The 23438-nt window shown below is 48.2% G+C and overlaps 1 protein-coding gene and 1 pseudogene across 1 annotated transcript in view; both read right to left on the reverse strand.

Annotated features, from left to right (window-relative positions):
* The window catches only part of LOC149435854 (cocaine esterase-like), a 28504-nt gene extending 12650 nt beyond the window's left edge, over window positions 1–15854 (reverse strand). The window contains exons 1-6 of the mRNA XM_089662364.1: window positions 15777–15854; window positions 11835–12039; window positions 7279–7417; window positions 4409–4542; window positions 3266–3419; window positions 2072–2185 (exon numbers count right to left, since the gene is read on the reverse strand). Coding sequence (XP_089518490.1) covers window positions 2072–2185; window positions 3266–3419; window positions 4409–4542; window positions 7279–7417; window positions 11835–12039; window positions 15777–15831 — 801 coding nt within the window. The 5' untranslated portion in view covers window positions 15832–15854. The remainder of the gene's footprint in view (window positions 1–2071; window positions 2186–3265; window positions 3420–4408; window positions 4543–7278; window positions 7418–11834; window positions 12040–15776) is intronic.
* On the reverse strand, window positions 9506–9650 carry LOC149435855 (U2 spliceosomal RNA; annotated as a pseudogene).
* Window positions 15855–23438: the final 7584 nt, after the last annotated feature.

Raw genomic sequence — 23438 nt, forward strand, 5'->3', positions numbered from 1 at the left:
CCTCTATTCCCTCTTCTCATCTCTATCTTCTCTTTCCCTCTTCTCATCTGCTCACCTCTATTCCCTCTTCTCATCTCTATCTTCTCTTTCCCTCTTCTCATCTGCTCACCTCTATTCCCTCTTCTCATCTCTATCTTCTCTTTCCCTCTTCTCATCTGCTCACCTCTATTCCCTCTTCTCATCTCTATCTTCTCTTTCCCTCTTCTCATCTGCTCACCTCTATTCCCTCTTCTCATCTCTATCTTCTCTTTCCCTCTTCTCATCTGCTCACCTCTATTCCCTCTTCTCATCTCTATCTTCTCTTTCCCTCTTCTCATCTGCTCACCTCTATTCCCTCTTCTCATCTCTATCTTCTCTTTCCCTCTTCTCATCTGCTCACCTCTATTCCCTCTTCTCATCTCTATCTTCTCTTTCCCTCTTCTCATCTGCTCACCTCTATTCCCTCTTCTCATCTCTATCTTCTCTTTCCCTCTTCTCATCTGCTCACCTCTATTCCCTCTTCTCATCTCTATCTTCTCTTTCCCTCTTCTCATCTGCTCACCTCTATTCCCTCTTCTCATCTCTATCTTCTCTTTCCCTCTTCTCATCTGCTCACCTCTATTCCCTCTTCTCATCTCTATCTTCTCTTTCCCTCTTCTCATCTGCTCACCTCTATTCCCTCTTCTCATCTCTATCTTCTCTTTCCCTCTTCTCATCTGCTCACCTCTATTCCCTCTTCTCATCTGCTCACCTCTATTCCCTCTTCTCATCTGCTCACCTCTATTCCCTCTTCTCATCTGCTCACCTCTATTCTCTCTTCTCATCTGCTCACCTCTATTCCCTCTTCTCATCTGCTCACCTCTATTCCCTCTTCTCATCTGCTCACCTCTATTCCCTCTTCTCATCTGCTCACCTCTATTCCCTCTTCTCATCTGCTCACCTCTATTCCCTCTTCTCATCTGCTCACCTCTATTCCCTCTTCTCATCTGCTCACCTCTATTCCCTCTTCTCATCTGCTCACCTCTATTCCCTCTTCTCATCTGCTCACCTCTATTCCCTCACCTCTATCCTCACCTCTATTCCCTCACCTCTATCCTCACCTCTATTCCCTCACCTCTATCCTCACCTCTATTCCCTCACCTCTATCCTCACCTCTATTCCCTCACCTCTATCCTCACCTCTATTCCCTCACCTCTATCCTCACCTCTATTCCCTCACCTCTATCCTCACCTCTATTCCCTCACCTCTATTCCCTCACCTCTATTCCCTCACCTCTATCCTCACCTCTATCCTCACCTCTATCCTCACCTCTATCCTCACCTCTATCCTCACCTCTATCCTCACCTCTATCCTCACCTCTATCCTCACCTCTATCCTCACCTCTATCCTCACCTCTATCCTCACCTCTATCCTCACCTCTATCCTCACCTCTATCCTCACCTCTATCCTCACCTCTATCCTCACCTCTATCCTCACCTCTATCCTCACCTCTATCCTCACCTCTATCCTCACCTCTATCCTCACCTCTATCCTCACCTCTATCCTCACCTCTATCCTCACCTCTATCCTCACCTCTATCCTCACCTCTATCCTCACCTCTATCCTCACCTCTATCCTCACCTCTATCCTCACCTCTATCCTCACCTCTATCCTCACCTCTATCCTCACCTCTATCCTCACCTCTATCCTCACCTCTATCCTCACCTCTATCCTCACCTCTATCCTCAGTCCATCTCCTCCTCTCTATGCTCTCTTCCCTCCTTCTGTTAATATATTACACACATAAATCTGGTAACACTGCACTCCTTTGGGAGATTTTCCAGGCATGTTCTCCTCTTCGGACTCTCTGCAGGTGGAGCTGCGTGTGACAGTTCTGCAGGAGTCGGATTCTAATCCATCATTCCAAGGTGCACATGAATCTGTTGCGCACTCAACATTTGTGGCAGTGCTGAGAGACAGACGTCTGCAGAGTATCTATGGAGCTCTTTATGACCTTCCCTAGAGGCCTTTCAATACCAGCCAACCAAAGATTTCCCTGCCAAGCATCATTCTGTGTGGATATCACATATCAGCCATCAGTGTTGCGACTTACATTCCGCACAAAGCTGGTCTCCTCGACAGATTTGGTGATGAGCCCCGGCATTAGGGCCACACCGCTCTCGGCAATTGCTTGGTGGAACAAGCCCTTGGCTAGTGGGGACAAGACCTGTCAGGGAAAGACAAGAGGAGAGTAGTTACAATGTATCACACTGAGGAAATATTCAAGAGAACCTGTCAGTACAGAAGAATGAGAGCCAACATTGGTGACTCGTCTGTAACGCAGGCTCCAGGGCTGTCATCCTCATCCTTGCTCTTTTATAGGGATCTCCAAACTTTCTAAATAAAAGGCCCAGTTTGTGGTCCTTCAAGCATTGAGGAAGGACTGTGGCCAGCGAGAGTGGAAAACGCCATGGCGTTAATGGAAGTAAGCAATGCGCCATGATTGGCATAACTAGGAGAAATAGTGCCCCATTGTAGGTGTCAGTGGAAGGAATAGTGCTCCATTTTTGGTGTCAGTGGAGGGAATAGTGCCCCATTGTTGATGTCAGTGGAAGGAATAGTGCCCCATTGTTGATGTCAGTGGAAGGAATAGTGCCCCATTGTTGGTGTCAGTGGAAGGAATAGTGCCCCTTTGTTGGTGTCAGTGGAAGGAATAGTGCCCCATTGTTGATGTCAGTGGAAGGAATAGTGCCCCATTGTTGATGTCAGTGGAAGGAATAGTGCCCCATTGTTGGTGTCAGTGGAGGGAATAGTGCTCCATTTTTGGTGTCAGTGGAGGGAATAGTGCCCCATTGTTGGTGTCAGTGGAAGGAATAGTGCCCTAAGGTCTGGTTAAGACAGGAATAAGGCCACATCCATCCCCAAGGCCACAGTTTGGAGACCACTGCTCTGTTATGTTGAGGAAACTAATACTGAGAAAAAATATGGAGGCTCATAGTGCTGACCTCCTTAGGAAAATGCTAGTTTCCTGGTTGTTTGTGCTTTTAACACTTTAGATGCTACCCTGGACCAGCAAATTGATGTCAGAACTCTTTATCTACTTGTTCCAAGTCAAAGACTTAGAAAGTACTGAAGCCATTGGATCAGCATGACTGCAGCCAAGGATTGAATTTTCAGAAGAGGCTTGTTTCAGTTTGGTGACTCACCAGGTAGTGAAGGGAGGATGAGGATGATGGTTTTGAAGCCGGTACTTTTAAAAACTAGTCAGAAATGGAGGCGCCCGCAAATGTATTCCTTCTATACTTACCAATGCAGAGACACTGATCCCACCAGCAGACTCTCCAAATATGGTGACAGAGTCAGGGTCACCTCCGAAATCTGCGATGTTCTTCTGCACCCAGCGCAACGCCTCCACCTGATCCAGGAATCCGTAATTTCCTGGAGCTTTGCTGTCCCCGGAGCTAAGAGATGACAAACAGAGGCCATGTGACAAATCTATAAAAAGGGTCTTCTAGGGGAAAGCCGCCCCCCCGATGGTGCCCTTCACAGTCTACTCCTATGATGTTGTTCCCTCTGTGATGCTAGAAACCAAAACCCACAAGGATTTCATCACTTCCAGTTTTGGTTTGTGGCTTACAAGCTGTTACTGGCTTGCGAAAGCATCTGATCAAACTGATCTTGGTTTGATCAGATATTATTGGAGGCCAGGAGGAGAGATCTGGGGTCTAATAGACCTCAGATATCTCTAAAAAGATTACCTGTCACTAGGGGCGGACTGACAACTCATGGGGCCCCCGGGCAATAGGGGATCATGGGGCTCCTGTGTCCTTGCCCAAACTTAATAAAGCCTATGAAACAAGGTACCGGGGCATCTCATGGGGCCCCCCTCCAGGGCCCTTGGGCAGCGCTCGAGTTTCCAAATGGTCAGTCCGCCCCTGCCTGTCATGACATTTGTTATTACAGGGGATGTTGTTCATCTCTTGTGATAGCAATAAAGTTGATCCAAAAAAAAAAAAAAACGGAAAAAGGTATGGTAAAAAATAACTTTCAATAAAATAAATAATAAAACATTAAGATAATATAAAAAAAGAAGAGCAGAGTAAAATAATAAAAATGTCCTTTTAACATTTTAGTTCACTGGGCATCAAAAACAAAAATAGAGAATTTAATAAAATAAGTATACAAAGTAAAAGTTAATCTAGACAAATGAATCTGGAATTGTGACGTTACCTGGTCTATATTGACGCCTTGGTCTGGGCACCAAGGCTTCAGTGAGATCAGACCACCGAGAGGTTAATGTGATGGTGGACCTACTAGCCAATAGGCTTGGAGGGCAGGAGGAGGCGGGGCCAACTTGACTTAAAGGAAAAAGTCGAGATCTGCCTATAACTTCAGCTGCCTGCATCTCTAGATTGACCAGTTATTTGGAGAGATGTGTACAGTGCATTACCTGAAGAATCCCAGAATCCCCAGGCGGTACTGGATGGTAACAATTAAGACATTTTCATGGGCGCTCAGCGCAGAACCTTCAAACATCACGGCTCCTCCCACAATTAATGCGCCTCCATGAATAAACACCATCACCTGGAGAGAATCAATAAAGGATCAATAACCGTTGTCCTCCATGCAGCTCCTCTGTCTTTTCTACCAGTGCAGGGCAGAATCCCACACATCTGTACACCTGTACTGAGCGCCATAGCTGGGATCTGCAAATATGGTAGCATTAATGAGGAGCCAACAATTAGCTGGACCCTGAAAATCCATGTCGCCGCCACAGTGACTTGTCTGTGACATCATATCATGACCCACTCAGCTGCCAATGGACACCATTTTTAAAAATCTATAAACTTATATTTAAAGTATAATTAAAGACATTTTATTTTTGGATAGAGTGGAAAGGGATTAGAACATCTGTCAGGTTTTTATTGCTGTCTGTGCCCCTGTTAGGGGGATTCATCCTCTCTATTTGTCCTTGTGTTGGACCCAAACAGGTGAGGGCTTTTGGAGGGGACTGCAGGCTGGCCTCTTGCCTACTGGCTATGGGCCCTGGCATCTGAGGGGGCTCTATTGTTTGGGAGGTGTGTGCCTGGGAGCACAGCAACCCATGGGGCCCCCGGGCAATAGGGGATCAAAGGGCACCTGTGTCCTTGCCCACACTCAAAAAAGCCTATGAAAGGTACCAGGGGCATCTCATAGGGCCTCCTACTAACCCCAGGCCCTGGGGCAGTGCCCGAATGGTCAGTCTGCCCCTGCCTAGGGGGGACCTTTGGAGTAGGTTACTTTTGGATTTAAGTCCATGTCTCCCCAACAGGTCTCTGTGCCCAAACCAGCATTGACTGCTTCAACGCCCCCCCCCCCCTTCTTAGATTCAGAGCAGATGTTAATATAATCAGTTCAAAACAAACCTGTTGCTGAGGACTCTTGATGTAATCTGTTTATTAAAGTGTTATGTATTTACTGGCTTTCTCCCATTGTGTGCTGCCTAGGTGTGCATTCCAATGTTAATTGAGCCATCTATTGTTTGTCTGTTGACAAGTCCTCTTGGAGGCTCCTGATGGGATTAGTCTGATGTCAGCTTTACCTCCCTATCTATTGTGGGATGTTTGTCCTAATGTGCAATATTTGCTTTATTGTTCATGTGGGGACTGCCCATATTTGTGAAGTGTATAAAAACCTGTATTTCTGTTCAATAAAGAGTTCTTGTTTGCATCAAGCAAGTCTCGCCCGGCTATAATACCTTGGTCCTGTGTTCCAGCGGCGAGGAAGCAATTCTATGACGAAATCACCCAGTCAGAGTTACAGGCATTCCATCACAGTCCTGTTTACCATTATCACCAAAAGTGAAAGTACAAGAAAATCCCTAATGTTGGGTTGTCCCTAAAAAAGGAATAAAGGGGAAATCTTCCAATGGAGACACTAGAGCTGATGACGACAAGGAATTTACTCACTTTGGAGAGATTTCCTTTCACTTCCTGTTCTGGCTATGGGACAGGCAGTGAAGGAAAATTTCCCCAATGAGACACAGGTGGCAAAAAAAACTGAAGGGGTTATAACTCTCCTTTACTCTATCCAAAATGAAGAAACAAAAAAAAAAGCTTTGCCTGCAGTTCTAGTTTAGTTCCGGTTCACATTTAAGCGGTGTGGAATTCAAGCAGGTTTCTGTGCTACTCCTGCATGAAAATCGCACCCCATTCATGCGAACCACTGTGGGTGTGTAATTTTGAGTTAAGGGTATGTAGGGTGTTAAGTTAACGACACCCTGAAATTGGTTTGTAAAGCGCGGTGCGATTTGCAGAAACGAATCACATGGGTGTGAATACCCATGCGATCTGATTCTGGTGCAGACAATGAAGGCTTTGGTGCGATTTCAGAAATACAGAATGATTGGCTCAAATTGCACTGCACAGAAATCGCAGGTGATTTGCATAGGAACAGGAATCCAGTGCGATTCCTGTGTGAATCACATGCAATGTGCAGTGTCAACCGGTACTAAATCCTATTTTTCATTAAAGAGCACCTGTCATGAGAAAAAAATATGAAGGCTCTCATTGTTCGTCTCCTTTCAAAAATGGTGCCTGGCTGTGTCTGTCATGGACCTGGAACAAGCATGCAGAAACTGAAAATCAGAATTCCTTATTGCTATAATAAGATTGGACCGATGACACCGAAAATACTTAATTATGGTATCATATGACAGCAATAGGGCGGACTAAGCAATAGCAACCTGCCTCTCTTTCATGACAGGTTCCCTTTAAACTGCCACAAATATTTTCACAACACCTGCAATTTCATACCAGCATGATAGCAAAATCCAAGCCTGTGCCCAGGGGCGGACTAACAACTCATGGGGCCCCCGGGCAATAGGGGATCATGGGGCCTCTGTGTCCTTGCCCAAACTCAAAAAAGCCTATGAAAAAGGTACCAGGGGCATCTCATGGGGCCCCCTACTAACCCCGGGCCCTCGGGCAGTGCCCGAGTTTCCAAATGGTCAGTCCACCCCTGCCTGTGCCTGTTCCTGAAATAGTAGATGGACAGGCAGAGCTGCAGAAACCCTTGTTTGTAATTTCTAGGGCTGGTCTGTTATCTGCAGCTTTGACAGTTTCATGTTTCAGGCAGGTAGATTCAAGGAGGTGGACATGTGACCACACAGAGAAATGCCTGCTGGATGCTACAAACCATCAGAGCCATGAACAAAGGAAATACTGGAGAGATCTACTTTATACGGGTCATCACAGCGGCTTGATAAAATGTTTTCTGACTACTGAAGACTTCTACAATCCAGCAATATCTCCCGCAATCTGCAGCACCTCTGGGACTCACGGGTAGTTTGGCGTCCTGTCCGCGGTCAGCCGGAGTGAAGACATTGAGGTACAGGCAATCCTCGGATACATTTGGGAGCTTGATTGTGGCTTTGATCATATCTATCATACTTTCCATTGCTTCTAAGGTCTGTAGACACCTGAAAGAGAGGAAATATGGAAATCAGATCAGAGCTGAGTGAGGATCTCGGGGGGAGGAGGGAAATCTGCACACGATTCATGGAGGCTGTTCACGGATCTACCACCCTAGAGGTGACTCAAACCAGGTCCAGGGCAAGGCAGGGGCAAGGCAGACACCCGCCTCTGCTGCAATAGGATCATTTTTTTTTTCTTGGATTTGGATACACTTTATCACTGGTCACACCGCTGCAATTTAAAATCGCGCAATTTGTGTGCACTTTCAGTGCGATTTCTGAAGACTTTATTGCTATTTGTGAAGACTTTCAACAACTTTTTGAAATTTGTGGTGCGATTTCCATTATATTCTATGTATGTGAAATCGAAACAAAACTGCAGAAGTAATGCAAGAACGACTTTAGAAATCGCACTGCAGCAAATCGCACATGTTTAAGACACTGACATTCACATTCATTAGATGCATTTTCAGGTAGGATTTCACTTCGCAAATCGCAGATGAAATCGCATCTAATGAATGTCAGTGTCTTAAACGTGTGATTTGCTGCAGTGCGATTTCTAGAGTAGTTCTTGTATGCGATTTCAGGTGCAATTTTAATTCGCAAATCGCACCGGTATGAACGGACAGTGAAGGATCAGACAACAACTGTGCTGAAAAATAGAACGGAAGGGAGATCAGATTATACAGACTGCTGAACTCTCTAATGAAGATGGATCTATCTGGAGAATGTCATAAATGAAAGTCCGGCTTACTTTACAAACTGTAGTAAACATTTTTAAATAAAGTTTTTATACAAATTATTATTACAAAACAAAATACGTTCTTGATGAACATTAAAAAGGAAAACTGGTTATTTCCCCCGGAGGGCTGTAAATATCTATGTGGGTGGAAAAGCTTCCTCGGTGACAGCTGTCAGTGCAAAGGTGAAGGAAAAGTTGCTGACTCTTGGAAATTCTCACATTACAGACCGAGCTGAACAATATTGTGATAATAAGTGACAGTTCAGTGACGATGATTCATAATGACGGATGATTCTGGTGTCCTGCTGGTGTCACACTGAAGAGGGCGACCATCCGATCTACTCCCAATAATACAATGTAACAAACCAACGATTGGCTGGTGCTGGAAGTGTAACTTTGTATCTGTATGTTGTATCCATTGTATTACATTATTGTATTAGAGTAGATGGAAACCCAGACTGGATGATATTAACAAGGAGCTCCCCCCCCCCCCCCCAAATAATTAAAAGTCAGCAGCTACAAATACTGTAGCTGCAGAGTTTTAATTTTTTTTTTTTTTTTAAGCTCACAAATGTGCAACTATAACGAAAAACCCGTAAGTGTTCACAAAAAAGTGCAAGTGCAAAACACCACACGAAAAAGTGCACTTAGGGGTGTGCTTTGTCCTTCCCCCGAAGGGGATGGACCACTACCCTGATCCCCCGGGGCACGAAGCTCCTGACAGGGACAAGGTTCCCATTTGGTCCTCCTGGCCAAAAGGCCTGGTGGACCACCGTTCCTTGTGTCCAGCCAAAGCCGGAAACCCAGTACTTGGTCAGGGGGCTCTCCCGAAGAGAAAACCCCCTAGGGACAGGGGAGGAAGGAACCAAAAGGCCACACATCCTCCCCCTAGACTTCAGGGCAGGCCCGAGGACCCACACCCTCCATCCTGTGAAAACACACACATAAGTAAAGAAAAAGTGACAAAATGTGGGAGTGATAATAAATTAAATAAATAGAAAATAAAAAAGTGGTCATGCCAAATAGTGCACAGACCAGGCCCTGAGGCCTGTAGCAAAAATTGCCCCGAACTTAGCCAGAAGGCCTGGTCCTGAGGGCGCTGTGCAGAAAAAGTGGTAAAACAGTGACCATGTGCCATCTTCACACTGTGGGGACCCACACCCAGGTGTTACTAGTGGCACCCCTGAGGCGACTACTCAGGGGGCACTGGTTTGCGGACTCTCTGCCTTCCCGACCCCAGACAAGGTAGATCCGTCCAAATCAGGAGGAACTGGGTCCTTCCGGTCTCCTCTGGAGAATTACTCCCAGGCCCCAGCTACTCATGGGCACTACGCTTTCTGTCCCCCCGGTACTAGCTGTCCAGACCCCCATCATACCAGCAGGGATACTATACAACCAGTCATCCCCGCAAAGTTAGAATGACGATGGAGCACCCCCACTGGACACTGATAAGAACAGATACTACACTTGATCTTAGCCAAAAGGCCGAGAAGGCTGCAGAGTTTTAATAGGACACTTACCTGCCCCTGCATCCAGCGATGTCCTCATCCGAGCCGATTCTTTATTCAGCTTCGGGTCCAGGCGCCAGCATCTTGACTAAGGGAACCGGTAGTGAGGCCGGCTTCCAGCTGTCCATGTGTGAGCTGCTGTCTGCTTTGTGAGTGATTGCACAGCCTTCAGGGACCTTTGATATGTCCAAGAAGACTGTAGGAGAAGGGGGGGGGGGGGCGAAACTTACACTTGGATTGCCTCAGTAATTTTCAGGGGGCGGAGCCATGCAAATTATTTATTCATTTATTTCAGGTACTTCTATAGCGCCATCAATTTACACAGCACTTTACATATATATTGTACATTCACATCAGTCCCTAACCCTCAAGGAGCGTACAATCTAAGGTCCCTAACTTACATTCATACATACACAAATCATCATTACCAGGGGCGGACTGACAACTCATGGGGCCCCTGGGGAATAAGGGATCATGGGGCCCCTGTGTCACTCAAACCACATCCATAAAAGCCTACGAAAGGTCTCATGAGGGCCCCTTACTGACCCCGGGCCCTTGGGCAGTGCCTGAGTTTCCGAATGGTCAGTCCGCCCCTGATCATTACACACCCCACTGGCCAGATGCACATCCAGCACCGCTGGCATGTAGTCCAAATATAATCATACAGAGCCATTTATTTCAGACTGCACAGAGGTGTTTCAGGCTTGTTGGTCATCATCAGTGCAGTGTAGGAAAATCATGGCTTCTATGGAGGAGGGCTTAGGACCCAACAAGACAATATGACCATACAGGGTATGGTGAGAAGGGAGTAAAACAGTCAAAAAGGCCTCCAACTGAATCAGTGCCTAGCACAGTAAAGCCTTCCTCTACCAGAAGGTATTCACAAGTCTCACTGATTTGGTTGGAGGGATTTTTGATCGTTTTAGTCCCCCTGACCATAACCTGTTTGGCCAAACTGACCAGATTCCTGATGGTGACAACAGTGGGCCATCCACCTGTAATGTGTGTTGGTGGGTTGCTGGTAGTCACCACTAGGGGTGCATGTAACAGGGTGACAAACAGAAGACAGTTGTCACCTTATAACAGGAAGTGCTTGAACAAGGAACTTCATGGCAGGATCACCAAGGATTATTTAATGAAAGCTGCAGATTTAAATAAATTGATAACCTTTAAAATGACAATAACTAATCAGTGATTGGGTTTCCATTTACATTAACCCCTTGCCATCCAGAAGATTTACCCCCCTTCCTGACCAGACCACTTTTTGCAATACGGCGCTGCTTTACTTTAACTGACAATTGCACGGTCATGCAATGCTGCACCCAAATTAAATGTATGTCCTTTTTTCCCCACAAATAGAGATTTCTTTCAGTGGTTTTTGATCACCTCCGCCTTTTTGCAATTTAAAAAATATATATTTTTTCACTTTTTGCTATAAATCATATCTAGTAAAAAATTTACAAAAATCACATTTTGCCATATTCTGCTGTATGTCTTTGCTAAAAAAAAATATCCCAGTATGTGTAAATTAATTGGTTTATGTGGCAGTTATAGTGTCTACAAATGGCGTTATATATACTGGAATTTTTCATTTTTTTTAATACTAGTAATAGCGGTGATCAACGACTTATAGTGGGACTGCAGCAGGCATTCTGACACTGGGGGGAACTGACTAACTGCCACTGACACTAATACAGTGATCTGTGCTAATAAAATGCACTGACACTACTAATGGCACTGGGAAGGAAGGGGTGAACATTTGTGGCGATCAAAGGGTTAACTGTGTGCTGTTTTACAACATGTACTGTGTGTGTTTTATTTGGGAAACATGCTGCTGTGTATTTTTCTGCTGTGCAGAAAAATACATAGCAGCATGTTACTGCTGGTAGGAGAGAGAGACCTGTGCTGTTTGCCCTGTCAGAATCTCCGGCCGGGACCTGGTGATTGATATCCGTAGCCGCCAATGGCGGTGCGGATAGAGCAGCGCACCCTACCCGGAAATCATGTATATATACGTGCGTTTGCAAAGCCCGGGCCGCCCTGTAGCAGTAGTTCTGCTATAGGGCGACGGGCAACTGGTTAATATCATTTTTACTATCTCTAAATAGAGAGTTGGCGACCATGAGCAGCACCTGACCAATCAGCTCTTCTCTTCTCCCCCTGCCATACTTACATGGGAGGCTGTTCGGTGGCCTCTCTCACCCCATTCCACCCGTCTGGAGGTCCTGACGCTGCAAAGCGTAGTGGTCCCACCGGAGGCTTAGCAAAGGGGACCCCATAGAAGGCGTGCACCGCTCTGTCCGCATCTTTGACCGTCACCGTTTTGCCGAGCAGTTTACCGTACCGCGTGCCCACCAGCGGCCTTCCATCCTCGCCTCCTGCCATCAAAGCAAAGACACAATTTACTGAGTGATATCACTGTGTAAGGAAAGGAGCAGGAAAATGGCAGCTTAGAGCGAGCGAGAGGGGACATTGTCAGATTTACACATTGCAAGGAAAACGACGGCACGAGAATCCCATCTAGAGGCTAGGTTCACACCTATGCAGGTTGCATTTGAGCCGTTTCTGCATTGTGCTTTTGATACGTTTTGCGTTTTTTTCCCATGTTTTATTATTTTTCTTGTTGCCAGGCATATTTAAAATGCAGCAAAAATGCAATATATGCTTTTCTGCAGCGTTTCCATTGAAGTCTATAGAGCCAAAAAATACAACTTTTTGCGTTCAAAAAAGTCCCTGATCCTTTTAAAAAAACGCACCGGGTGAAAACGCACAGGTGTGAACATGTCCCATAGGAAATCATGTTAAATGGACTGTACTGCATTTCTGCAAAATGTAAAACACTGCAGAGAACGCTTAGGTGTGACTCTAGGGTTAGGTTGCTTTTCACACTCATAACTAGATATCAATTAAGAGATTGGGAGACAAGGGCGGTGGCTGTTGCATGATGGGAGCAGAGGTTTTTTTTTCTGGTTCAGACCTGTAACATCCTGAAGTGGCAGATGGAAAAATACATTTGTAATTTTTTTACACACACACCCGACAGTTGGAGAACTTGAATATTCTGAATAGAATGTTTGTTTTTCTGCATTCAGAGCACTTGGCGGTGTTCCTGCAGTGATTTGTGTACACTCGGAGTTCCTCCATCGCTTGGCATGAGCAGGATCTTAGTGTTTGCACTCACCTTTGTCCCAGTCCGGCCTCACCTTAGTCCCATTGCCTGGCCTCACCTTTGTCCCAATGCCTGGCCTCACCTTTGTCCCATTGCCTGGCCTCACCTTTGTCCCATTGCCTGGCCTCACCTTTGTCCCAATGCCTGGTTACATGTACTATTATGGAGACTGATATCCTCTGCACAGATCTCAACAAATGTTCCAAAGGTCTGCTCTGCCATAAAGTCACATTTACAGATCTGTAGATAGGACCTGCACATTCAGGAGCCAGAAATATAGAAACCCGCTACTGGGCAACAATTGGCTCCCGTGAGAACTGGCGTGCATGTAAAGGTTGCAGAATGTTGAGGGTTGTACACGCCTGTGCATGATGCTGAGTCACAGTCGGTCAGATCCCTCTCCCCCAGTACCCCCGGGCCACATGACCAGCGAGCATTGTGCAAACAAAACGGTCACTGTTTAGTCCTGGAAAACAGTGAAATATCACATACCCCACGGGGACCTGTCCCTCCCTCCCTCCCCCCCCCCCCCCCCCACACTGTGCGGATCAATGGCCAGTTTGCAGCACATCAGATCTGCAAGAACTAGGGACAAGAACTTCATACTAATAACTATCTGGTGGATAATTGTACAGTATATAATAATAATCCTGTATATAAAGAGAACAAAGGGGACCCCGCACAGTGTCATACCCGCCAGCAATTGACTGACCAATCCGGTTCAGCTACTCTGGACAAAAGGAAAGGTTTAAGTTTCATACAATTTGCAATACAGACAGGGGCGGACTGACAACTCATGGGGCCCCCGGGCAATAGGGGATCATGGGGCCCCTGTGTCCTTGCCCAAACTCAAAAAAGCCTATGAAAAAGGTACCAGGGGCATCTCATGGGGCCACCTACTGACCCCGGGCCCTCCAAATGGTCAGTCCGCCCCTGAATACAGAGAACTAACATGCATGCATGAGAAATCAGAATGCCCTTCTGTATATAGTACCAGTCTCCAGGAGTCAGTGTGCCCCTCCTGTATGTAGTGGCAGTCAGTGTGCCCCCCTGTATGTAGTGGCAGTCAATGTGCCCCCTGTATGTAGGGGCAGTCAGTGTGCCCCCTGTATGTAACGGCAGTCAGTGTGCCCCCCTGTATGTAACGGCAGTCAGTGTGCCCCCCTGTATGTAACGGCAGTCAGTGTGCCCCCCTGTATGTAACGGCAGTCAGTGTGCCCCCCGTATGTAACGGCAGTCAGTGTGCCCCCCTGTATGTAGTGGCAGTCAGTGTGCCCCCCTGTATGTAGTGGCAGTCAGTGTGCCCCCCTGTATGTAGTGGCAGTCAGTGTGCCCCCCTGTATGTAGTGGCAGTCAGTGTGCCCCCCTGTATGTAGTGGCAGTCAGTGTGCCCCCCTGTATGTAGTGGCAGTCAGTGTGCCCCCCTGTATGTAACGGCAGTCAGTGTGCCCCCTGTATGTAACGGCAGTCAGTGTGCCCCCTGTATGTAACGGCAGTCAGTGTGCCCCCTGTATGTAACGGCAGTCAGTGTGCCCCCTGTATGTAACGGCAGTCAGTGTGCCCCCTGTATGTAACGGCAGTCAGTGTGCCCCCTGTATGTAACGGCAGTCAGTGTGCCCCCCTGTATGTAACGGCAGTCAGTGTGCCCCCCTGTATGTAACGGCAGTCAGTGTGCCCCCCTGTATGTAGTGGCAGTCAGTGTGCCCCCCTGTATGTAGTGGCAGTCAGTGTGCCCCCCTGTATGTAGTGGCAGTCAGTGTGCCCCCCTGTATGTAGTGGCAGTCAGTGTGCCCCCCTGTATGTAGTGGCAGTCAGTGTGCCCCCCTGTATGTAGTGGCAGTCAGTGTGCCCCCCTGTATGTAGTGGCAGTCAGTGTGCCCCCCTGTATGTAGTGGCAGTCAGTGTGCCCCCCTGTATGTAGTGGCAGTCAGTGTGCCCCCCTGTATGTAGTGGCAGTCAGTGTGCCCCCCTGTATGTAGTGGCAGTCAGTGTGCCCCCCTGTATGTAGTGGCAGTCAGTGTGCCCCCCTGTATGTAGTGGCAGTCAGTGTGCCCCCCTGTATGTAGTGGCAGTCAGTGTGCCCCCCTGTATGTAGTGGCAGTCAGTGTGCCCCCCTGTATGTAGTGGCAGTCAGTGTGCCCCCCTGTATGTAGTGGCAGTCAGTGTGCCCCCCTGTATGTAGTGGCAGTCAGTGTGCCCCCCTGTATGTAGTGGCAGTCAGTGTGCCCCCCTGTATGTAGTGGCAGTCAGTGTGCCCCCCTGTATGTAGTGGCAGTCAGTGTGCCCCCCTGTATGTAGTGGCAGTCAGTGTGCCCCCCTGTATGTAGTGGCAGTCAGTGTGCCCCCCTGTATGTAGTGGCAGTCAGTGTGCCCCCCTGTATGTAGTGGCAGTCAGTGTGCCCCCCTGTATGTAGTGGCAGTCAGTGTGCCCCCCTGTATGTAGTGGCAGTCAGTGTGCACCCCTGTATGTAGTGGCAGTCAGTGTGCCCCCCTGTATGTAGTGGCAGTCAGTGTGCCCCCCCTGTATGTAGTGGCAGTCAGTGTGCCCCCCTGTATGTAGTGGCAGTCAGTGTGCCCCCCTGTATGTAGTGGCAGTCAGTGTGCCCCCCTGTATGTAGTGGCAGTCAGTATCCCCCCCTGTATGTAGTGGCAGTCAGTGTGCCCCCCTGTATGTAGTGGCAGTCAGTATCCCCCCCTGTATGTAGTGGCAGTCAGTGTGCCCCCCTGTATGTAGTGGCAGTCAGTATCCCCCCCTGTATGTAGTGGCAGTCAGTGTGCCCCCCTGTATGTAGTGGCAGTCAGTATCCCCCCCTGTATGTAGTGGCAGTCAGTGTGCCCCCCTGTATGTAGTGGCAGTCAGTATCCCCCCCTGTATGTAGTGGCAGTCAGTGTGCCCCCCTGTATGTAGTGGCAGTCAGTGTGCCCCCCTGTATGTAGTGCCCTCACCTGCACACAGCCCAGCCAGCAGCAGGCAGCACAGCACAGCTCCTTCTCCCTTCATCTCCTCTCTGGAGTGAAGGACAGCTGCGGCTACACAGAGTAATAGGGCAGAGGCTGGGCTGGGCTGGTCCTGGCTGCTGATTGGCTGTAGAGGCTGAGAAGGATCCTATGTCTATAGGTGGAAAGTTTCTTCATTGCTCAGGCTGGGAGGAGGACCTGTCACTGTCTGTGATCTCAGTGCTTGCTGAACAGATCCATCCCCCTCCCCCATATAGGTCTGCTCAGGTTCTAGGCGTCAGCTATATCAGGTACCAGGAGACACTGGAGGTGTGAAGACCCAGGACTGTGCACTCAGGAACCACATATGGGATGAAGAGCGCCCTCAGCAGGCCCAGAGCTGCAACTACAAACTGACCTGTCACTGGGGCTGAGTGTCCACTAACAGTAGAGAGGGCTTGGAGGTTGCAAAAAACAAAATCATGTGACTTCATTTTTTGGGATTTAAGTTCCCTGCACAGTTCAGCACACCTGCTGTGCCCATTATGAGGGGTTTCCACCATTCCTGTACTAAGTTCTTAGATCTGAATACCTGCTGTGCCCATTATGAGGGGTTCCCACCATCCCTGTGCTGAGCTCCCGGCTCTGTACACCTGCTGTGCCCATTATGAGGGGTTCCCACCATCCCTGTGCTGAGTTCCCTGGTCTGTACACCTGCTGTGCCCATTATGAGGAGTTCCCACCATCCCTGTGCTGAGTTCCCGGCACTGTACACCTGCTGTGCCCATTATGAGGGGTTCCCACCATCCCTGTGCTGAGTTCCCGGCACTGTACACCTGCTGTGCCCATTATGAGGGGTTCCCACCATCCCTGTGCTGAGTTCCCTGGTCTGTACACCTGCTGTGCCCATTATGAGGAGTTCCCACCATCCCTGTTTAGATTTCCAGGTCTGTACACCTTCTGTGCCCATTATGAGGGGTTCCACCATCCCTGTGCTGCATTCCCGGGTCTGTACACCTTCAGTGCCCATTATGAGGGGTTCCCACCATCCCTGTGCTGAGTTACAAGGTCTGTACACCTTCTGTGCACATTATGAGGGGTTCCCACCATCCCTGTGCTGATTTCCTAGGTCTGTACAGCTGCTGTGCCCATTATGAGGGGTTCCCACCATCCCTGTGCTGAGTTCCCGGGTCTGTACACCTGCTGTGCCCATCATGATGGGTTCCCACCATCCCTGTGCTGAGTTCCTGGATCTGTACACCTGCTGTGCCCATTATGAGGGGTTCCCACCATCCCTGTGCTGAGTTTCTGGATCTGCATACCTTCACGTACCCGTTGTAGGAGGCCTCCGCCCTTTATTTTCTTTGTAATTATGTATCAGATGATATTTGTAAAGAATTAATTGTTGCAGCAGATTGTAATCTCTGGTTAACATTGGCCTGGAGGCTGGGGGTTGGACGGCGGCCAGATCCATTCTGTATAAGATCACATCATAGCTCCACCCAATGTTTCATTAACAGATCTGCTCCCTCTCTGTGCTTCGCACCCCGCAGCCGTCCCGCCATCAGGGCCCCCACTGGAGATATTTGGTCGCAGATATCAGACCAGATATGGTGGGAATTGAAGTCTGCTGTAAGCCATGAGGCAGGAAAATAAATGAAACAGCAGAAAAATAATTTCTACTATTTACATTCATTCAGCTCTGAGCTGAGTTATTAGCAGTGGAAAATCCCCAGCTTTAGTGTATTTTATTTAGAGAGCCCAGCACACTGCACGTAATTATCACCAATGGTGGCAGATGCACCAGAATTTATACAGAATTGTATGAATTATTTATAAAACAACAAAAATTTCTGACTGTATTTTGCTTAATACGGCGATTTCCTGTGATTGTCAGCTGCACATTGAACATTATATTTCACATTGTGATTCACAAATCTGAGACATGGCAGCAGGGGCGGACTGACCATTCGGAAACTCAGGCACTGCCCGAGGGCCCGGGGTCAGTAGGGGGCCCCATGAGATGCCCCTGGTACCTTTTTCATAGGCTTTTTTGAGTTTGGGCAAGGACACAGGGGCCCCATGATCCCCATTGCCCGCATATGTATATGTTCCAGTTTGGTAATTTGCTGGCTACAGGGACCTGTAGTCAAAACTGTATATATGCCGTATTTAAATCTTGGGAACAGAATGTATATTTATATATTTGGCAAAGAATATTTATTTAGGCAAAATCATTGTGTATGACTCATGTTAGTTGGATGAGTCATGTGATTGTGTTCGGGGTTATTGCAGGTCAGCTGGATGACTCAACAGGTTGTGGCTCTAGCGCCTCCTCCTGACCCTGGAGGATCATAGAACCTTCCAGAAGTTGGTAAGCATGAAGGGGTTGAGGCCTAATCTGCATATTTATGGGGGGGTCCTGCCAATCCTAGGTTTGGAGGCCCTGGTAGAGTGTGGACTGGCCTATAAGTATGGGAGAGTCCGGCTGACAGAGGAGTCGGGTGGAAGATGGAGTGCTGAGGAGGATGTTGGTGGCTAGGAGGGGGGGGATGGAGTGGGTGGATCTGAGGAGTGGCTGGCTGCACTCTTGAGGGGTCCTAACCAATCCCCAACAGGAGGATGGTAAGGGGCTGGACACCCTTAAAAGTATTAGAGCCTGCTCAGTTGGTGAGAAGAGCAGGAGAGTTGGAGCGTTTGGGTGGAAGCTGCAAGGAGGCCTATTGGGATAGGGCCTACCTGCAGGCCTGGAGCTGGAATGAAGGAAAACTCAGAAATTATCAACCCCCTGAGAGAGGACCATCTGTATGGCAGGGAAGGAGCGGCCCAGCTGATAGGCCTGGAAGCAGCCAGCAACCCACAAGCAGCACAGGAGAGGATCTGAATGAATACACTTACACCCCCGGGGCAGATAGGGGAAGGAGCACTCTGGTGAAAAACCAGATTAGCCATCTACCAATGACTGTGTACCTCTCAAAGTGATAGGAACTGGATTCCCTGTTCTGGGACACCTCCAGAATGCTGGGCGAAGAGGAGAAGTTCATCTAGGGTCTGGGGTGGTACACTTAGGAGGCGCTGGCTAGCTCTCTGAGAAAGTCTGTGCTGCAGAGAAGGCTTGTAAATAGTTCCAGGACATTGTCCTCAGTTTATCAATACCCTTGGGCATCCTGTACACCCCTAACCCTATCCCAGTTCAAGATCTCCTAAATAAAACAACAAAATCAAAGCTCAAGGACTGATTTCTGACTTTGGATGCAAGCTTTTGTGAAGATGTGTGATGCTTGGCTGTGCAGGACTATATGGGGACCCAAATCTTCTAGCGACTCCTAACGGGGTAGTACTTCATAGTTATAAAGGAAATACTGTAAGGCAATATATATATACATATATACAGCCTAGCCACAACTCCCTGCAGCTAGAAAGTTTGTTGGGCCAATCACAGATTGCCAGTAAGCAATTATTCACACATTTTGTCTTGTTGAAGCACCTTCCCCTTAAGGGAAGCCCTCCAGCAAACTGTAGAAAGGTGAATATCGGTAAAGATCACACAGTTCCAATGTTGCAAGGAGGACAGCCATCCATGATAAACCTGCAAAGGGAAGAAACAGATATACAACCCTCACACTTGCTAAACTATCTACATAGTCTGCTAGCAGGGGGCTATAATCCTGCTAACCAGGGGCGGACTGACCATTTGAAATCTTGGACACGGCCCGAGGGCCCAGGGTCAGTAGGGGGCCCCATGAGATGCCCCTGGTACCTTTTTCATAGACTTTTTTGAGTTTGGGCAAGGACACACGGGCCCCATGATCACATATTGCCCGGGGGCCCCATGAGTTGTCAGTCCGCCCCTGCTACCAACAGAAAACTTTTTACAAACAAGAGTCTCTGAAGGAGGAGCCCCTCCATAGTATCAGTTTTATAAATAATGTCCTGGGCCTTACCACCAAAATCTCTCCCACAATATCAGACCGAAGAGGGAAAGAAAACAGTGGGCGGCATGATTCTGTCCGGCAGTTTAACAAAGAAAAGGGATATTTTTCTTCAAGTACTTCACCAGTACAACTCAGGATTCGGTAATGTATTGACTTCTCCATTAGGGCTTTGTTTGGCCACCAAGTAGCTCTTGCTGTGCCGGCCTTAATGATGACCACTCAGTCCTTGTAGATGGCCCTTTATCTGCTCAACGCCAGCCAAATATCCTGGAACCAGGCCAACCCCCTTTGGGACATGCAAATAGTCCCGAATCAGCTCCTCTAACTAACGGGAGTGGGAGGTCTCAATGGTATCCGTAACATCTGCGGGGACATACGGGAGGTCCAATCCCCACTCTAGTGCGGTTCTCCTCTGTACATCCCTCTGGAACCTGAAGAATCTAGGGAGCTCTCTGCATTTGCCCCATCCCGATAACATACAAGCCTGCGGAGACCTGGTAATCCACAGCTTGTAGGCCAAGTCCTGGGCCTCTTTCCTGCCATGGCCCCTCCTGGGTTTAATGTTGGAGATGGATTGAGTCCTGTTTGTCTGGTTGCTGTCTTTCTACAGGGGTCAATGGAGACTCCACTCTGACCACCCATCCTGCCTGGTCAGGGGTAACGGTCCTCTCCCTCTGTCTTGCTTCCCCTCCAGACAGTCCCTCATGTGGGTCAGAAATGTCCTGAGCATCCCCCAGTGCCATTCCTCATCCGAATCACTCTCCAGGGAATACCCATTCTCTAACTCTAGAGGCCCAAACTCAGCTTCCAGTCTGCGAGACTCCCAATCAATCGCGCCCCGATCGTCACTCCTCACCGGCTCACCCGAGGATATGTGGGCACCTGAACTTGGCTTCTTCCAAGTGCAAGGGCAAACTTTATCAGCTGGCCTCTCCTAGGGAACAACTTCAGTAGTACCAACCACACTTGCCTTTGGTCACAACTCTTCCTTCTCCAGGCTGTGGACCACTGCTATCATCTGGCCTGTCCAACAAGAGTAGTGGTGGATACCTTACCGACTCTAAGATTGCACACCACACACCTTTTGCCATCCTCCAGCCAACCAGTGATCTGCCACCGGTCATCTACTCAGATCCACTGAATAGATGACCGGTGGCAGGTCGCTGGGTATCAGTCTCATCAGTGGCTTGTCACAGTGCCCACACCTCAGCCAGGCTTCTAACGCTTCAGTGCAATCAAGACATAGCAGACATAGTCTCTCCACTCCATCGACAATGCCGAGGGTGAAATTTCCACCTTGCTCCAATTGCACACTGGTGTCCACCATCTGATGGTCAGGTACCGATCCCGGCAACATAGCAAAGTTGACTACTGGGTTACAAAGTTGCAGGTAACCTGCCATGTTGCTTCTCTCTAACCTTCTCACCACACTGGATGTACTTGGCAGACTTTAAGGTGCGACCACGCCCCTCACTCAGACTTGTTGGCACCAGTGGCACTGCCCTGCAGGATTTTTCCCTCGCTTGTGTTAACCCTTGCTCAGCCAAGCAAGCATGTACTGACCGGGTTGCAGACTCATAAGTACTGTTTCCTGACAGGAACACAAGAACAGTCCACTGGTTTTTGCAGAACTTGTTTCAGCCATAGTTGGATGTAAGTCTGCTTAGCGTCTAAGTCACGCCCACTGAGGGCCTAATGTATGCCTATTTACCGAATGTCACACCCACTCAGCACCTAAGTCACGACTCTTAGCGCCTAATGCACGCCCACTCAGGCTTAATGCAGGCCATAGATGGGTCGAAAACCGGCTGTTTTTTTAACAAAAAAACGAAAAATCGGTCGTTCAATAGGCCGACGTTACCACCAACGGTAAAAAACAATCAGGTGATTTTCGTCCCGTCTACAGCCAGCATTTAATTACTTCTGTCCCTGCAGAGAGCTCCACTATTATGTTTGACATTAAAAATTCTTGTGGTTGCAACATTGTATCTATTTGTATCCAGGGGCGGACTGACAACTCATGGGGCCCCCGGGCAATAGGGGATCATGGGGCCCCTGTGTCCTTGCCCAAACTTAAAAAAGCCTATGAAAAAGGTACCAGGGGCATCTCATGGGGTCCCCTACTAACCCCGGGCCCTCGGGCAGTGCCCGAGTTTCCAAATGGTCAGTCCGCCCCTGTTTGTATCCATTTCAGGGGCGGACTGACAACTCATGGGGCCCTCGGGCAATAGGGGATCATGGGGCCCCTGTGTCCTTGCCCAAACTCAAAAAAGCTTATGAAAAAGGTACCAGGGGCATCTCATGGGGCCCCCTACTGACCCCAGGCCCTCGGGCAGTGCCCGAGTTTCCAATTGTCAGTCCGCCCCTGATTGGTAGCTACTCTCAGGCATGAATCATAAAGGTGAACACTACCTGCCACTAGGGGCTCCAGGATGAGGGGCCAAAGGAGAACAATCCAAGCGAGTGAGCCCATGGGTCTCAGTGAAGGAGACAGCTTTGACTGATGAGGCAGAGATTGCTTGGGATGGGGAGGGAGGGCAGAGATGGCACTTTGTATCCTCCAGGAGTCCCAAAACTGCACCGCTCATTCCTGGCCAATCACAGCGATCCATCCCTGAGAATATCTGACACAAATACAAATCACCTCTGAGTTATAGATTCAGTTTGTATTTTCTCAGATTTCTAATTTAACATTCCTTGGAGGGGAATTTAGAAGTAGTATAGACTCCAGGGGGTTTATTTACTAAAGCTGGAGAGTCCAAAATCAGACTCCCTTCTGAATAGAAACCAATCAGCTTCCAGGTTTCATTGCCAAAGCTTCATTGAGCAAGCTGAGGTTAGAAGCTGATTGGTTTCTATGCAGAAGGGAGTCTGATTTTGTACTCTCCAGCTTTAGTAAATAAACCCCCAGGAGTCAGAGAATCAGAACAGAAGTTCATTACAACACATAAGTCAGAGGAAACTTCACTGGATACATTTTAATAGTCTATCTATAGCTCAGATTGATTTTTAGTTTTGGGTGGAGAGGGGATGGGTGAGACCATCTGTCAATTGTTTACTGCTGTCTGTGTCCCCGCAAGGCAGATTCTTCTTCTCTATCTGTCCTGGTGTCATTGAGACAGGAGGTGATTGGAAATGCAAACTTAGAGTTGTCACCAGAACAAGAAGTGAGAGGAAATCCTACAATGGGGAGAACCTGTTCCAGTGACAACCATCTAGGTGGGGATTTCCCTTACTTCCTGTTTTATCTCAGGACCGGAAGTGACAACGAAACTCCCCAATGAGACACAGAGAGTGAAGAATTACTGGACATGCTTTCTCTATTTCATCCAAAAACAAAAAAAAGTTGTCAATGTTATCTTTATGGAAATCTTTCTCTCCAAGATGTTGCTTCCATCTAATGCAGAATAATTCAACTTTCATATAAACACCAATATCTGCACAATATTAGACAATAAGAGCTTCGTCTAGCTGAAAAATCCCACCACAAAATTATTTGCATTAGTAGATGTTCCAAGCTGGTTCCTCCAAAACTGAGGGTTTTACAGAGAGGGGGTTATCCGGAAATGGAGGTCTCCAGAAACAGAGTCTTCCAGAGAGGAGGTTGTCAAATAAGGGGGTCCTCCAGGGAGGGGGTTTTCTAGAGAAGGGGTTCCAGGTAGGGGGTTCTCTAGAGAACTGGTTCTCTTAAGCTGGGGTACTCCAACCCACCAGAGATAGGGTCCTCAGAGAGATG

This window comes from Staurois parvus, unplaced genomic scaffold (assembly GCF_062004578.1).
Source record: "Staurois parvus isolate SC_StPar_1 unplaced genomic scaffold, SC_StPar_1.0 ptg001461l, whole genome shotgun sequence".
Taxonomy (NCBI): Eukaryota; Metazoa; Chordata; class Amphibia; order Anura; family Ranidae; genus Staurois; species Staurois parvus.